The 17956-nt window shown below is 34.4% G+C and overlaps 1 protein-coding gene across 1 annotated transcript in view; it reads left to right on the top strand.

Annotated features, from left to right (window-relative positions):
* WDR36 (WD repeat domain 36) overlaps window positions 1-17956 on the top strand; it is a 43777-nt gene that overhangs the window by 14738 nt on the left and 11083 nt on the right. The window contains exons 9-17 of the mRNA XM_049647707.1: window positions 60-180; window positions 658-723; window positions 2008-2094; window positions 3630-3775; window positions 8022-8136; window positions 8618-8783; window positions 9022-9130; window positions 11394-11473; window positions 17334-17441. Of these exons, the coding sequence (XP_049503664.1) occupies window positions 60-180; window positions 658-723; window positions 2008-2094; window positions 3630-3775; window positions 8022-8136; window positions 8618-8783; window positions 9022-9130; window positions 11394-11473; window positions 17334-17441 (998 nt within the window). The remainder of the gene's footprint in view (window positions 1-59; window positions 181-657; window positions 724-2007; window positions 2095-3629; window positions 3776-8021; window positions 8137-8617; window positions 8784-9021; window positions 9131-11393; window positions 11474-17333; window positions 17442-17956) is intronic.

The raw sequence follows: 17956 nt of genomic DNA on the forward strand, positions 1-17956 counted from the left end.
ACTGCTTACAAATCATTTAACACATTGTGAAAGAACCTTACCTTTTTACTTCTTGGCAGATATGGATATTTGATGGTCCTACAGGTGAAGGCCGGCTTTTGAGATTCAGAATGGGACATAGTGCTCCTCTTACCAAAATCAGATATTATGGACAAAACGGACAGCAAATTCTTAGTGCAAGTGAGTTTCTGCTTCATCCTATTAGTTTATTCCATAAGGCATTGAGAGCAGGGTATTTAATAATTATTAGGTTTGGTATTGAATTTTCAGATTCAGATTTGAATTTGAGTGATTTGGAAATCTGAGTAAATGAGGAGATTCTTTTTGAAAGCTTCAGGAAGCACTGTAGATACTGTCTTCATTTAGAATGTTATTTTATTTACTGATCTTCACAGACAGGTGGCTGGATTCTGAAACTGTGGCCCTTGCCAAGTCTCATAATCTGCTGAAAATTATTAGTAACTCATATTATCCTTGCTTCTTACTAAATGGCATTCTTTGTACAGGTGAATATTATAATGAAGTAGTTGCAATTTAGCTCTCCTTTTAAAGTATCCCAAACTGTAACTTCAAGTTTTAAGAATCATTAAGGTCTGTCATTCAAATGATCCATTGTTTTGATGAAGTTTGATAGGTATTTTCTATGTATATCAACAGGTCAAGATGGAACTCTGCAATCATTTTCCACAATACATGAAAAATTTAACAAGAGTTTGGGACATGGTAGGTCATTTGCAAGACGGAAAAAAAAAGCTACTGGTCACAAAAGAAACGTTTCAAGATACTGTGAGACAACCAGATGAAGTTTCATTGATAAATTTCCTTTTTTCTTGGATAAAATTAAAAAACCCCTGTATGGAAGAGTAATAGATTTTTAACATCAGTGTTGCTGTAGAAGTGGTTGAGGTGCTGCTATAAGGTTATTGAAAAGAATTAGACAGCTTGGGTGGTAAAAACATACTGCTGCCACCCAAAAGACATCAGTGACTTATCTTGAGCCATGTGTAGAGTGCAGGATTTTAAACATGGAAGGGACATTAGAGAAGGCATCAAAGTAAGCAGTGTCCCATCTTTTTACGGAAAGAAGTTACTTTATTCTGTATCTTTTCCCATAGTTTCCAGCATTTGAAAGATTTTATAAAGAAAAAAAATGTTTTTTCAGTTTTATTCATAATTACTCCTCTTTTTAGCTACTGTCCTGGCTATTCATGTTTGTATATACTTCCAGATGAGTTACAAGATCTTTTTTAAGGATCATTCTTTAATCAGCATTCAAAGTAATACTTCTAGAAATTAAATTGGAGAGATTTGATATCTTTAAGAATCTTCACATCTAGGGATATGATATATCCTCATTCAGGTTACTTTTTATTTTCCTTAGTGCTTTAATGAAGTTTTTGTTTGTTTGTTTGTTTGTTTTTTAGTTTTCCTCCTGTTGGTCTTCCATATTTGAGATTATTCAGTGGTATCTTAGTTATTTTTTTATAATATGCTAATATTTTTTTTTGCTAGTGTTATAGATGTAATCTTTGTTCATCATATTTCTATCTGCAATATTTAGTATTTAGTAATTAATATGTAAGAATATGTAATATGTTATAATTACCAACTAATAATTATAGTGATCTTAAATATTACTGCATTGTAGAACTCACTTTTTTTTATTGGTTCTGTATTTTGTCCAATAAAATGATTATTCTAATTATTATTTGGTTGTTTCTCTTGATTGACATGACTATATTACCATCGTATCATCTGTAAAAAATGATTTTTTAACCTTTTTTTCAATTATTTATATCTCATAGTTTATATTCTTATCTAATTATATAGACTAAATTTCAAAAATGATTTAAGTAATAGTGGTTATAACATCATCTTTATTTGGTTCCTAACTTAAATAAGAGTATCTTGAGCTGTGTAGTTATATGACAAAGAATTGCTTCTCTTTTATGTTCATTTTTCATTAAGAAGGATCCATAGCTATGTTCTTCTCTCCCTCAACTCCAGGATTAATAAATAAGAAGAGAGTCAAACGTAAAGGTCTTCAGAATGCCTTGTCAGTAAGGCTTCCACCCATCACAAAATTTGCAGCTGGTAGGTAACTTAACACTGTATTCCAAGAAGTTCTGTTTTTCTATTTTTCCTACTATTTTTAAGTTTTCTTCATTTTAAACAATGTTTTTGTAGGCATTAATAAGCATTTGGAAGTACCCTAAGTGCCTACTAATCTAATGTGAAGACTGAAAAAGAATTATTTATAATTTGCAGTTATCTTTTAATTTCAGGTTTTGGTCTTCTCTGTAAGACCTATTAATAAACAGTATTTGGTATCTCATTTTGTAGCCCTTTTTATTCTATTATGTGTCTGGTGTAATGAAAGTCACTAATATAAAAAGGTAAGAACAGAGAACATAAAGTTCTATTGTAATCAAAATCAGAATACACTGAGGTCCTTATATGCTACATTATTAGAGTGGTGTTTCATTCAAAGAATTGAATTGTTGATTGTTGAGTTTAAACTACCATAGAAATAAGGCACCATTTCCATTTCGAGGTTCTTATATCAACCTGATGATGGTTTCTTTCCTTTTTTTTTTTTTTTTAAACTTTTATTTTGACCACCCTGCTTTCCATTTTTTATCTTAGAACCTGAGTGATCTCAGACATCTGAATCATGTTACTCACCTGCTTAAAAATCTTTCAGAGGGGGCGCCTGGGTGGCGCAGTCAGTTGAGCGTCCGACTTCAGCCAGGTCACGATCTCGCCGTCCGTGAGTTCGAGCCCCGCGTCAGGCTCTGGGCTGATGGCTCGGAGCTTGGAGCCTGTTTCCGATTCTGTGTCTCCCTCTCTCTCTGCCCCTCCCCCGTTCATGCTCTGTCTCTCTCTGTCCCAAAAATAAATAAAAAACGTTGAAAAAAAAAAAATTAAAAAAAAAATCTTTCAGAGGCCCCTTACTGCCAGTAGGATGTAATCTCCTCTTATGAACACAGCTTTCACGACTTTGTGATATGGCCCCAGTTGCCTTGTCTGCTTCCTATCCTTCTCAGGAAATGCATCACTTACTTCTTTTTGTTCAAGTTACTCTTGAACCTATTTGTGTCCCCGCCCCCAATTAATTGATGTTTGTTTTATTGCTTCTTTCAGGGAGCCATTTATTACTGTCCTCAAGTCTCTTTGTAAACTCTTGCTGAGTGCTTTTATAAGACACTATCGTTATTTATTATAATTTCTTCTAATCAGAATTGCTTTTTTTAAAATTTTTTTTTAAGTTTATTATTTATTTTTGAGAGATAAAGAGTGTGTGAGCAGGGGAGGAACAGAGATGGAGAGAGGGAGAGAGAATCCCAAGCAGACTTCTCACTGTCAGTGCAGAGCCCCACACAGGGCTTGAACTCATGAACCGTGAGATCGTGACCTGAGCTGAAATGAAGCTCAACCAGTGAGCCACCCAGGTGCCCCCAGAATTTCTTGTTAGATTAGAAGCTCATTGCTATCCGAAATTACCTGTACACCATCAGTCCCTAGTGCCTAATGATAACATAGAATATTATATTCTTAATAAGTAATAGGTAAATGAATGAGTGAGGGAATGAAAAATAATTTGATTTATGATTTTCATTATATTTTAGAGGAGGCTCGTGAAAGTGACTGGGATAGTATCATTGCTTGCCATCAAGGTAAACTGTCTTGTTCAACTTGGAACTATCAGAGATCTACCATAGGCGCTTACTTTCTCAAGCCAAAAGAGCTGAAGACAGATGACATAACCGCAACAGTAAGTGAGCTTGAGCTTGTTGATAAGAGCATTTTCTCCTGTAAGATTGTCCTGCAGCAATCTTGTTATACTCAAGTTTATTAATGATCATGTGGGTTGAAACAACAGTTTAACATTTTTAAATTATTTTCTAATAGTGTTAGGTTTTCCAACTGTAGAGAATTATTTTAGGTTTAAGTTTTGCTTAATTAGATGTATATTAGTTGCTTTAGTTTTCTAATTAAGTAGGATTACTCAGAATACCCTCTGAAGATGAATTCAGCATTTATCAATGAACTTTCTTACCTTAATTATGCTGAGTATACAGAACTATATTTAATGAATGTGAATCTTAAGGGTTTTTTTTCTTTCTTGATTTCTTCTGATACAGGAGTAAGATTTAGCTAACTCTTTAATGACTTATAGGTACAGAAGTTACTTAAAGCCTTTATTTTCTTATATTTGTCTCTTGAGAAGTGCCTTATAGAGAAATTCTAATTGAGTTCTAAGCCTTTCTTAAATACACCTTTCATTTTTTATGTATATATTTTTTACTTTATTTTTGAGAGAGAGGCAGAGAGAGAGAAGGAGAGAGAATCCTAAGCAGGCTCCACACTCTTGGCACAGAGACCAATGCCAGGCTCAAACTCACAAACTGTGAGATCATGACCTGAGCCGAAACCAAGAGTTGGACGCTTAACCAACTGAGCCACCCCGGTGCCCCTTAAATACAGCTTTTAAATTCCAGTGTTTACTTAAGAGTTTACTCCTCTTTAGAAATTGTGTTTCTGTTTGCTTTTGTTAATATGTTAATCCACTTCTGTTGCATTCAGATTTTCAGATATAAAGAAGCAATGTTATATTCTGGTTTGCAGAGTTGTTCTTCTTTTTTGGATTTTGTTGTTGTTTTAGTGAGAGAGAGAGAAAGCACACATCTGTGCGGGGAAGGGCAAAGGAGAAAGAGACAGAGAATCTTACGCGGGTTCTGTGGCCAGTACAGGGCCTGCGCAGGGCTCAATCTTAGGACCGTGAAATCATGACCTGAGCCAAAATCAAAAGTTGGGCATTTAATCGACTGAGTCACCCAGGTGCCATCCTTCTACTTTGTAAGAAACAGTTTTATTAATATAATTTATAAACCATAAAATTCTCTTTTAAAGTGTACAGTCCAGTGATTTTTAGTATATTCATAGGATTGGGATATTAGCACTAAAATCTAATCAGTCTAATTTTAGAATATTCTTATCAACTCAAAAAGAAACCCCATTCTCTCACTTTCCCTCTCCCTTCTCCCTAACCTAGCTAACCACAATCTGCTTTTTATTTCTATAGATTTTCCTATTCTGGGCATTTAATGTAAATGGAATCATACAAGATACAGTCTTTCTGATTGACTTTTCCATCACTTAGCATAATGTTTTCAAAGTTTATTCATGTTATAGCATTTATAACGTACTTGTTTTATTGTGGACACTACTACATTTATGTAGAAACCACATTTTATTTAGCCATTGATTAGTTGATGCTATTTATGTTGTTTCTACTTCTTGACTCTCATAAATAATGCTAACATTAGCGCATTGTAGCAGGATTTTCACAAAAGGAGTCGTGACTCCCAGGCTTTTCTTTCCAGGAAGTAACTTTATTTGTGCCAGCACGGCTCAGTTGGGTTTGTACCCAAAGAACTGAGCCCCAAACTTCACGTGGCATAGTTTTGTACATTTTCTGTTTCTTTGTCTACCATATATGGTAACACAGAAACATGCAGTCTGATTAAGTGGTCTCATGTTACAAGGTCATGAGGGATGTTGTTATCATGTACGGGTAGAGCCAGGTTGCCTTGAGGTTTTTTGTTTTTTTGTTTTGTTTTGTTTTCACATTCTTAGGGAGGGGACCCTACCACACATAAGTTTATATGTGAACATACGTTTTTGTTTCTCTGCGTTTATACCTAGGACTGGAATCATTAGGTCATAATGCAACTCTGTTTAACATTTGTGGGGAACTGCCAACCTGTTTTCCAAAGTGGCTGCCCCTTTTTATACTCTCACTAGCAATGTATAAGTGTTTCGATGTCTATACATTTTAATGAACACTTGTGATTACTCTTTTGATTATTGCCATCCTGGTTGGTATATAGTAGTATCTCATTGTGATTTGTGTTTCGGACTCAGTGTCAAGCCTCTTTTCATGTGTTTACTGATTGTATGTCTTCTTTGGAGAAATGTCTTTTCAATTCTGTGCCCATTAAAGGGGTTGTCTTTTTATATTGAGTTGTATTAGCTGTTTGTGTATTCTGGATCTAAATCCCTTATCAGATATGCAGTGTTTTTTCCCCTTTCTGTGGGCTGTCATTTCATTTTCTTGTTGATAATCATTTTCAGTGTAAGAGTTTTTATTTTGATTAAGTCCAACCTATCTTTTTTTTTTTTTGCTGATGGTTTTTGGAAAATTGTTGCCTAACCCAGGGCCATGAAGATTCACTCCTGTGATTTGTGCTAAGGAGTTTAATAGTTTTAGCTATTACATTTAAGCCTATAATCCTTTCGGAGTTAATTTATGTGTATGATGTATGTGGGGGTCCAAGTTCATTCTGTTACATATGAATATCTAGTTGTCTCAGCATCATTATTCAAAAGACTGTTCTTTCCCCCATTGAATAGTCTTGGCGTGCTTGCCAAAAATAAATTTGACATGAATATGAGGCATTATTTCCAGATTCTCAGTTCTATTCCATTGTTTTATATGTCTGTCTTTATGCCAGAACCACACTGTCTTGACTATGGTACCTTTGTGTTAAGTTTTAAAATCAGAAAAATTTAATCCTCCAAGTTCTTTTTTCAAGATTGTTTTGGCTGTTCTAATCTCTTGCATTTCCATGTGAATTTTAGGATCTGCTTGTCAATTTCTGCAAAGAAAGCAGCTAGGATTTTGGTAGGGGTTTTGTTGATACCGTAAATCAGTTTGAGGAGTGTTACCATATTAATATTACTTCTGATCCATGAACATGGGATGTCTTTCCATTTATTTAGATCCTTAATTTCTGTCAGCAGTATTTTGTGGTTGTCTGTGTACAAGTCTCATACTTCTTTGGTTTTCTGGTATCTTATTGTTTTTAATGCTATTATAAATGGAGTTCTTTCTTAAATTTGTTTTGGATTGTTTATTGCTAGTGTGTTGAAATATAATTAATTTTTGTGTACTGATCTATCATGTAACCTTGCTGAACTTATCTATTCTGTTTTTTAGTGAATACCTGTTTTTAACTTATTGAAAGTATAATTACATAGTTGATTCTCTTTTGTACAAGGCATTTTGAAAGTATGTATGCTCTATTCTCCATAGTACAAAAATCCAGTTTTAAGCTTTTATACTGTTTTGTAAACCATAGAGATTTTATCTTAAGCTTCTTAAGTTTACCTGCACAGTTTTGAGTAGCTGTTGTACTAGTAGTGGTAACGATAATTACAGCTAACATTTTTTGTGTGCTTACTTTCTTCTAGGCTCTGTGCCTAACATGCATTATTTTTTTTTGAGAGAGAGAAAGCATGTGTGCATATGCACGCACGTGAGGGGAGGAGGGGCAGAATGGGGGTGGGGAGAGAGGGAGAATCTTAAGCAGACTCTATGCACAGTGTGGAGGCTGACATGGGGCTTAGTCTCACGATAATGAGATCATGACCTGAGCCAAAATCAAGAGTCAGATGCTTAACTGAGCCACTCAGGTGCCCCTAACAGGCATTATTTTATATTATCCTTGCAACAATCCTATGATGTTGTCTGTTGTTAGCCTCTTTTTATAGACAATAAAGTTGAAGCTTAATATAATAATGATGACCATCCTAATGATATGTTTTCAGTTTTATATCTGCTGTAGAGGCAATTACATAAGGTAAGGTAAAGAAATTAGGTGGTGGAATACTTTGACTTTAGCAGTATTGTGAATAAATTAAAATTGAAAGCCAGCTGAAATACAATTCTTCTGACTTTGTAAATTTCAATTGAGTTAACTTTGGTTATGTTTTATTTTCTTGGATAATAATTTCTGTATACTTCTTAGAGAATGGACATAGAATCAAGCAGTTATTTCTTATACACCCAAGTACAATGACATTATGTTTACGAAAATTAATGAGGCAATTCATTTAGAATGCTTTTTTTTTTTAATGAGGTAATTAGTAGGTGAAAAGACATTTGGAAACCATAAAGTACAGTAAAAATATTAGTTATTTTTTGTATAATTTGTGTTAAAATTTTTTTTCCAAAGGCAGTAGATATAACTTCTTGTGGAAACTTTGCCATAGTTGGTCTGTCATCAGGAACTGTAGATGTATATAATATGCAATCTGGTATACATCGAGGAAGTTTTGGCGAGGATCAAGGTAATGAATTTTCTCCCTTTTTTTATTAAAAAAAATAATAATATACAAGGCTAATAACTGTCTCTGGCATTTATAAAATTCTTGAGTGCCAGGCATTTTGGTAAGGTTGTAGATGGGTTATCGTCAACCCTATCTAGCAGTTACTGCCATTACACCTACTATAAACACCATGTTGAAATACTTAAATAGAATGAAGTTATTGATAGATTAGATGAAAGTAGATATTATACAAATTAAAATTTGCGTTTTCTTCCCCTTTCATTAAGCAGAAAATCTTAAGCTTTCTGGCATCAGCCGGATTGATATTGTTTTAATTACAGCAATATAATAATCTTCTGAAATCCAGATTAATTTTAAGATTTTAAGAGAGCTAAATAGAGGGAACTTAGATATTTAAATGAAGGAATCACTCTTTGTGTAATGTTTAGAGAGGCAGTGACATTTTCTTAATGTCTTTTTCCTTTTAACATATGTTTTAAAGCTCATAAAGGATCTGTTAGAGGTGTTGCAGTGGATGGCTTAAACCAGTTGACAATTACAACCGGTAGTGAAGGATTACTCAAGTTCTGGAACTTTAAAAACAAAATTTTAATACACTCTATGAGCCTTGATTCGTCTCCAAATACGATGCTGCTACATAGAGACAGGTAAAGTTTTTCCTTTAATGATTATAGATTTTATTTTTGATGTTTTGGTAAAAGTCATAATGTAAGAACATAATTTATCAGGTGGGAAAATTATACATTTAATGTAAAGGAACAGAATTTTGTTTAATTTCCCCACAGGTATGCTTGATTATTAAAAAAAAAATTAAAATGACTGTGAGATTTTAATGTGAAAGGTTTGTTGGTTTGTTTATTAAAACTGGTGTGTTTATCTTACTAGTGGCATTCTGGGACTTGCCTTGGATGACTTCTCCATTAGTGTTCTGGATATTGAAACTAGGAAGATTGTCAGAGAGTTTTCTGGACACCACGGCCAAATAAATGACCTGGTAAAACGAACTTTTGATGTTTAAATAAAACTTGACTAATTTCTGTTTCTGTTTAGGTTAAAATATATTAAAACTATTGCCCTTTAATAGAATTAAAGTTTTCATATGAGATATTCAAAATAATTTGGAAATTAATTTTCAAAGAATACAGTTTTAAAGAAAATTTAGAATATAAAGAAGTTAATGCCGTCAGATTGAAGTATAAATCTCAGAGTTCATCTTTTTCTCTTAAACTCTAAACAAGGCTAAAATATCCTTTGGAGAATAAATGATCTATTGAAACATAAGCATTTATGTATGGAAACCAATTTGACAATAAATTTCATATATTGGAAAAAAAAAAAGAAACATAAGCATTTAGTATTAAACTAGGTTGAGAGAATTCATTTCTTATTTTCTGCATGCATAACAAATGAATAGTAGGGGACCTTGAATATCTGGTATCTGGTTTATTCTAGTTTAGTGTTATTTCTAGAGTTTAGATTTCTTAACTCTAAAAGAGTTTAATCAGTAAAAATGTGTTTTGGCTTACTATTACGTTTTTATAGTGGGATATAAGATACAAAAAGTACTCTAGTTTGAAAAATATATATTGAGGCTATATTAAGTTTATATATTATTTTTCATCACTCATAGACATCTTGATTCACTTGAAAACAGGAAAAAATTAAAATCTGGGCTATTGAGTGGCAATTCCAACATCTATATTTATTTATCCATTCTTGTACCAAAAATCACCAGTTTATCCATTCCCTTAAAAATATAGGGGAAAAAGCCAGGAAATTGTGTTGTTCTGCAGATAGAAAATTGGCAACATAATTTGTTGTGTTATCATCTGTAGAAATGAGGGCAGGAGTGGAGTGATTTTGATGAAATTTTTTGATGAATTTTTAAAACCAGTCGGTGCCAGCTTGCCCTTTCTTTCTTTCTTTCCTTTTCAAGCCTTATTTTGAACTTGTATGTCTAGAATTTCTCCTACTCAGCAATAAATTATTCCTGTTCAGTTAAATCTGTGAGCATATAACACAGATTACCTATCAGAGTCATTTTCCTTGTCCTTAATGTACATGATTCTGTAAATTGAACTCACTGTACCTTAAGGTTTGAGTTTTTGCTGTATCACTACAACCCAGTGAACAGATTGGAGTCCACTTATCCCAGTATCATCTGTTAATATGGATGGTGATAATCCCTGTGGTGTGTTTAAACTCCTGGATGAATAATCTACCATTATAAACATTAAAGTTTTTTTTTGGAGGGGGGGGTCTTCTTTCACATATGGCCTGATCTAAGCCTCACAACACTTATGTGCTACAGGAAAATGAGAGCTATTTATCCATTTATATCAACAGAAAAGATATAGCTTCTTTAAGGTGGCATAAGTAGTTTATTATTTACTTTTATTTTGCAATTCTAATTACCGTGGTCTTAAATTACATTTTGGAATTAAAACATCATTATAAAAGGATCTTTAACTGAAGCGACAAGTAAATAGAAGTTCTTGTGTAGTAACTTTAATATTTTAAGGGAGTTTGCATTCTTTTTTTTTTTAATGTTTGTTTATTTGTGAGAGAGACACAGTGTGAGCAGGGGAGGAGCAGAGAGAGACAGAGACACAGAATCTGAAGCAGGCTGTAGGTTCTGAGCTTTCAGCACAGAGTCTGATGCAGGGCTCAAACACATAATCTGTGTGATCATGACCTGAGCCGAAGTCAGACGCCCAACCGATGCCCAACCAACTGAGCCACCCAGGCGCCCCAGGGCATTTGCATTCTTGTTTTCAAAATCATTTTGGACTCTAAGAAAGCCAGTCTAATATATAGATTCTTTAGTGAAATACAGGTTTTGTTTCTTTCACAGAACTTTATAACTGAAATTAGGCTAACAAAATATTTCATTGAATGTTCTCAGAATAGCAGTTTTATCCTGAAAATGATTGTAGTCATTTGTTAACTGTCTATAAATGTAGGTGGTTATGTAGTAAAAATTGAAAATTGGATGATACTGTTAATTTTTAAAACTTTTTATGATACATGTAAAAACCTAATTTTTATTTATATCCAAACAGTGGCATATAAGAAATGAATTTTTTTTCTATAAAATGCAGCAGTTTAAATTTTACTCAGACTTATTTTTTTATGAAGCCTGCATCTTGTTTTCATTCCTTGCATTCTTTAAGCTGTTAAATATACAGGCACAAATATACATACATAAATGCACACATGCATTAAATGTGTATTCTTGTTTTTCTTTTAATTTGAAGGCTTTCAGTCCTGATGGTCGTTGGTTAATAAGTGCTTCAATGGATTGCACTGTTAGAACTTGGGACCTTCCATCTGGGTGGTGAGTTTATTTTTAAACCCCTAACCTCTGTCAGAAGATTTCTCAGTCATCGTCTTTACATGTAACTTTTACCTATAGTTAATGGTTTGTGTGCCTTTTGAATGTGAATATATTTTGGGGATTTTTCTAGCCTTACTGTTAAATCAAAAACATGTTTTTTGGGAGGGAGTAGTGCCATAAAAGATAATAGTGAGGAAAATGCAATCTCTCTTAGGTTTTCTGTACTTGCAAAATTGAGACATAGAAAATGAGTTGAATAAACTTTAAGAAAGCTCATTTGACCTTTTTGATACTCGGAAATAGAGTTCAGACTTTAGGACTGGAAATTCTTATTTAGTGTCTTGTTGTTGTTGATATTGTATTTAGTTAAAAGGTCGAAAACTCAACTTTACTTTTATATACTATGTATTTTCTGTCTCTGACATAATTCTTGTTTTGGATAATGTGTTTCTTAGAATTTGGGTAAAACCCAGCAGCATGCAGATGCAGAAATCCGTTTCGTAGATAGAAACTTGTTACAAAAACAGCATTTAAATTGAAAATTTACCTACTTCTGTTAAATAATTTGAACGTTGGAGACCTACAGAGTGAGAGCAAGGGAGCTAGCTTTGTTGTTAAAAATTATGTAGGAATAGATACAATTTAAAATCATATCACTTAACAGAATTGCTTAGAGTATGAAAGTAGTGATGGAAACAATGAAGTATCTATTTTAACAGGAACATACTATAAGGTGGGGAAAAATGGGAAGGAAGCTGGCACTTTTTAAACCTCTGAAAAATTCCTAAATTAAGCTCTGTCCAATTGTACTTCCTCTTTTCTCAGGAATTGATAAATTTATACCTGAAAGCAGTTTGACCTTTAGAAAGGAAAAACCCTGATAGACTCATTTCCCTTTAAGGTTGGTATAGGAATGAGGCACAGCTGTCCATCCAGCATACGCACCAGATTTGGAACATGCACAGCAAGAGTGTCTAAGGGGTCCAGCTCTAATAACTAGGAACCTTCTCTATAGGTGTGTCTCTCTTTCACTCAAAATATAGTGAAACAAAATCTAATTAGTTGGCTGTGTCTTGTAGCTTTTAAAAGTTCACTTAAAGTTTGTACTTCCTTAATTTTTAAAAACTCCTTTTTTGAAGGCTACATTAGAAATATTGGTTGTGCTCTTCAGACTTTCACAATCTTCTAAAAATTAACAATATAATTAAATTGCCTTACAGTAGGAAAGTAGTACAAGGTATACACCTTTTTAGTTTCAGTTCATATTAGATGGGAGAGATGGGTTAATGTTGAATAGTACTAAACTGGCAAAATATTTTTTAAAAGTGGTAAGGGGCACCTGGGTGGCTCAGTTGGTTAAGCAATTGGCTCTTGATTTCAGCTCAGGTCATGGTCTCACGGTTTGTGGGTTCGAGCCCCACATCAGGCTCCACGCTGACAATGCAGATCCTGCTTGTCCTCTTGATCTTCTTGATCCTCTCTTTCCCTTTCTCTCTGCCCCTCCCCCACTCTCTCTCTCTCACTTTCAGAATAAATAAATTAAAAAAATAAAAGTGGTAAACACGGGGTGCCTGGGCAGCTCAGTCGGTTAAGCATCTGACTTTGGCTCAGGTCATGATCTCGGAGCTTGTGAGTTCGAGCCCTGCTTTGGGCTCTGTGCTCACGGTTCAGAGCCTGGAGACTGCATCGCATTCTGTCTTCTTCTTGACCTGCCCCTCCCTCACTGACGCTCTGTCTCTTTCTCTCTCTCTCTCTCTCAAAAATAAACAAACAAACAATAAATAAATAGTGATAAACTTATGTTTGGAATGTAAGAATTAGGTTCTTAAACCAGCATTCAAAGCTACCAGTCTTTGACTCAACGTTTACCCTTTTTGCTAAATTTCTTATTTCAGTAAAAAGTTGAATGGATTTAAATCTGACCGGTTTTCAACTCTGATACCTTATTTTTAGATGAACCGTGAGACATATTAAGTGAATACAGAGGGAAGCTGGGAGAAACAAATGGGCAAGAAATGAGTCAGTCATGTAAGGATTGTTAAAAGAAAATCTAATAATTTCTACCCTGATTGGACCAAAGTATATTTTAGTAAAGAAAACCATAAATACTTACTTGGTTCAGCTATGAGGCACAGTGAATGAGAAAGCTTGAAAAGCAATGTCAAACAGCTGCTGCTGCCTGATTGCAGCTAAGCTGACTTTCATATGTGCTTGTATTTCCATCTTCCTTCATATCCTAATAGCTGTAGGTACTGCTACTGTTATTAGTCCCATTTTACAAATGAGGAAATGGAGGCTCAGAGAGAAGTCATTTACCCAAGGTTGCATAGTTTGTAAGTGACATTTTGCTGTAATAAACACAGAAGAAAGAAACAGATTTCCCAATAATTGTGATATCAACTTTGCCTAGATGTGTCATGCTCTGGGGATGAATTGATTTTGTAGAGATAATAAGGAAGTGAGGATCAGTATTTCATTTTACAACCCTAGGTAACTTTTGGATATTCCTAGTTCTTTGCTCAATAAGCAGTTTCATCATTTACACAACATGTTAAATTTTTTTTTTTAATTTTTTTTTTTTTAACGTTTATTTATTTTTGAGACAGAGAGAGACAGAGCATGAACAGGAGAGGGTCAGAGAGAGGGAGACACAGAATCTGAAACGGGCTCCAGGCTCTGAGCTGTTAGCACAGAGCCCGACGCAGGGCTCGAACTCACGGACCGCGAGATCGTGACCTGAGCTGAAGTCGGCCGCTTAACCGACTGAGCCACCCAGGCGCCCCACAACATGTTAAATATTTAAACAATGAATTGACTTACGGTCTGAAGAGTGAAAGTATGGGCAAACCTTTGGGCGTGGTAACATACATGTGTATCCATCTGCAGTACCTATCTAAAGTAAATTGCATACGTTCTGAACTGTTTTCTGTAAAATGTTTTTAAAGTGCTGAAAATTTCCTTGTGTTTATAGGATTCTCAGAGAAGTAGAGTTGAAATTTTTTTCTCTGAAATTATCTGGCATCCACTACTTATTTCTGGTTGTTTTTCATCTATTAGAAATTCAGATTGAACCCCTTTGGGGTGAGGAAAATATAAAAGTAAATAGTTAATAGAATTTTACATTTTGTTCTTTCTCACCCTCTGACCCCTGCTCTCTGTGGAGCATTACACGAAAATAGTTGGAATACAACATTGTTTTGCATTTCTCACTGAGGCAAAAACCATCCCTTTTGTTTCTATTCTTTAAGGTCCTTTTGTAAGGTAATTCTGTCCCTTTGGAGATTGAACAGTTAGATGCTGTCTGCATTTGCTCAGAATATAATCGGAAATTACTTACTGTTAACCTGTATATGCAAGTCTCTGTGCTTGAAAATCTGATCCCTTAAAGTTTTATTAATGTTTGCTCAAAAAAAATTATAATTTACCTGGGGCTTTTCATTTTGTGGGATTAGCAGAAGACAGTGTGGTGATAGTTAGGTCTGAGATTAAGCCTGTACACTTATGCTTTATGAACTAAGGTGGCAGTGTAAAATACACTGTGTATGTGGAAACCACCTTTCTTTAATTTGATGCTTTTACATAATGGAGAGCCATTCCACCCACACATAACAGCTGTGGAAGTCAAGTTGCACAGTGAATTCGACAAAATATAGTATCAAGTAACATAACTTTGCTCAAGCATTAGATTCTCTTTTTAACAGATTCTAAACGTGTTAGGAAGTTTCACTCCTCATATAACTTTTAAAGAGCAAGTATTGATCAAGAAAGAAGAAATAGTAAGATCTGAAATTGTTGTGTTTAGGTTTAATCTTCATCTGTATGTGCTGAGATAATGTTTCCGTCTGGGTTGTTGGCATTAAGTGAATTACCATAAATAATTTGTCTCTGGTATATAATAAGTGTTTAGCAAATGTTTCCTTTCTCCCACGTCCCCTTGATCGAAGAACAGCCATTTTTGTAAGCTTCCAAAGTAGGTTTAAACAGAAATCAGACAGGTTATTACTCATCCTTGTCCCCTGTAACTAAGAATTAAACAGCAGTCATTGTCCTGAGCACACTTTGTTGTGTGTTTGTCTTCATTGCTCCTAATTTTAGTTTTGTTTTCCTATTTTGCATTCATTATTTAAACTTTATATTTTCAATCACTCTGAGCAAATTAAGAAAGAGATTTTATCATGAAAAAGTCACTTAATGTCGCCAATGGAGAGTCTTCATTTACATTTGAGCTGCTTAGAGTATGTTCCATGCATCACCAGTGTAGGCATCCTCTGGGTCTGTATATTGCTATCTAGCTGTTTATTGTATCTTTAGTTTCAGTAGTGGTTTTACTGAGTTGATAGTGATTAAGTGTTCAGACTCCTTGGGTGACAATCTTTGGCTCAGTTGCTTTCTATCTTGAGCACATTTTAAAATCTTACTGGGCTTTATTTTTCTGATCTGTATAGTAAGGACAGATCTGCCTTAGAGGGTTGTGAGGATTAAATTGAGTAGACTTAAGTGCTCAGAGTACTTTCTAACATGGAGCGCTAAAAAAGTGTTAATTGCTATTATTTTTTAATTTGTTTTATTTAATGTGGATTTGAAACTTCAGTTATTTTGCTGTCCCTTCTCATGGATAATGTATTGGCTTTAGTGAATAAAGTAGTATTTAAAACAGCCATGAATAAAACCAGTATGCTTCTCTTAAAGTATAAAAAGTGTTCACACTCAGCCAGTGTAAGAAGCCTCTACTGCAAGATGCCAATGGGTTAGACCTTTCTGCTCCCTAGATCCCCTTGTGTTACTTCCTGCCACCATCATTCTAGTTCAGCTCTTTATTGCTTGGTTAGGTGACTGCGACCATAATCTCACTATATACTTCCTGTTCACATATCTTGTACATTCTGATGGCACATTTTGTTATGAAAGTGAAGATCACACCAATATCTGCTCAAAAGCCTTTAGTGATTTTTCCTTTGATTAAAAGATAAAAAGCAAACCCAGATGTATGGTATTCAAGGTGCTGTACGCAGCCTTATGCTTATGCACTTGCTAATTTATCAAACTACTTCTCACTTACACCCAATTGTATTTTGACCTCACTTTGACCTCCCCATTTCCCTCAGCCAGGAAATACTTTACCAACGGCATCCATTGAAATCCTGTTCATTTGTAAGGCTCATCTCAGTCACTTTGTTCTCTGAGGATCCTGTTCTGTGTCTCCTGCCTGTGTGTAATTGCTTCCTCTCCCTCCCCAACTTTTCAACTCCTCCAGCATTTTAAAGTTGTGAGACTGGGTTCCATAAGCTCTGTAAGGCTTTGTGGTTATGCTCTGTAGACTGAATTTTCATGTTTCATGTATAGCATAGTTACCTATTAGAAAAATAGGTAGACTTGCACAAAAGTTATTCCGTTACTGTTTCTTAATCTTATTCACAGCCATTTCATTATTTCCTTTGGTTGCTTAAGCCTTTTTAAAATTTCACTGAAATAACAAAAATACAGGAGAGTACTGGTAATAAGACTTACTTTAAATGTGTTACGTCTTCAGAATTTGTCCCCAAGTCAGTCTACCAAAGTGGCTTTCCAGAAAAAGAGAGCATGTCCTCTAGTATTTTCCCTGTTGTTGAAGCTCTTTCTCTAGTTAATTGGTCTATTTAGGGTTCTAGGTCTTTCTCATTAAGAGAGATTATTTTCACATATTAACGTATTTCACAAAGCTCTTTGTTAGTGATGGCTTTCTTGTGTTGATTTGTAGAAATAAAACATGAATATTTTCTTCATCTTTCATACCTTGTTCTTTTAGCAAAAATATATTTTGCGAGTTATGTCATTTTTTGGTATTTGTTAAAATACTTTAACATTATAATTCATTTTATAGCCTTATAGACAGCTTTTTGTTGGACTCTGCTCCTCTCAATGTTACTATGTCCCCTACTGGAGACTTTCTGGCTACTTCCCACGTAGACCACCTTGGAATTTATCTTTGGTAAGTTCTTATATACATTTCTGTTCTGGGTAGGGAAGAGGATGATGATACGGTCAGAAAATCATAGTTGCTAACATTGCCATTTAGGTTTTTGTTTTTGTTTTTGTTTTAATTTATAAAATGGAAATTTCACATAAACAGTTAATTCACCATGAGTATATTTAACATCTACTTGATAATTTAGATAGCTTTGCTTCAGTGTGTATTCTAAACCACAGGACTGATTTTTAGTTATATTTGGTTTTTATTTGCAGAAAGGATAAGTGAATTTTAAAATTTAAAAGGCCTCGTCTGGCCTTCCTGCCACAGCCCTACTACCACTTTATGACTTTAGCCAACTTCTCAACTCAGCCTACTTTGTCTGCAAAATAAGGCATAAGTATGGGCAGAATGCTTTCTAAGATTCATTCTAGTTACATAACTCTTCATAACCATGAAATGGTATTTATGATGATCTTCCAACTCCATTATGATGAACATGTAAGAGTTCAAAATAAAGGTCCATCATCTGAGTC

This window comes from Panthera uncia (assembly GCF_023721935.1).
Source record: "Panthera uncia isolate 11264 chromosome A1 unlocalized genomic scaffold, Puncia_PCG_1.0 HiC_scaffold_17, whole genome shotgun sequence".
Taxonomy (NCBI): domain Eukaryota; kingdom Metazoa; phylum Chordata; class Mammalia; order Carnivora; family Felidae; genus Panthera; species Panthera uncia.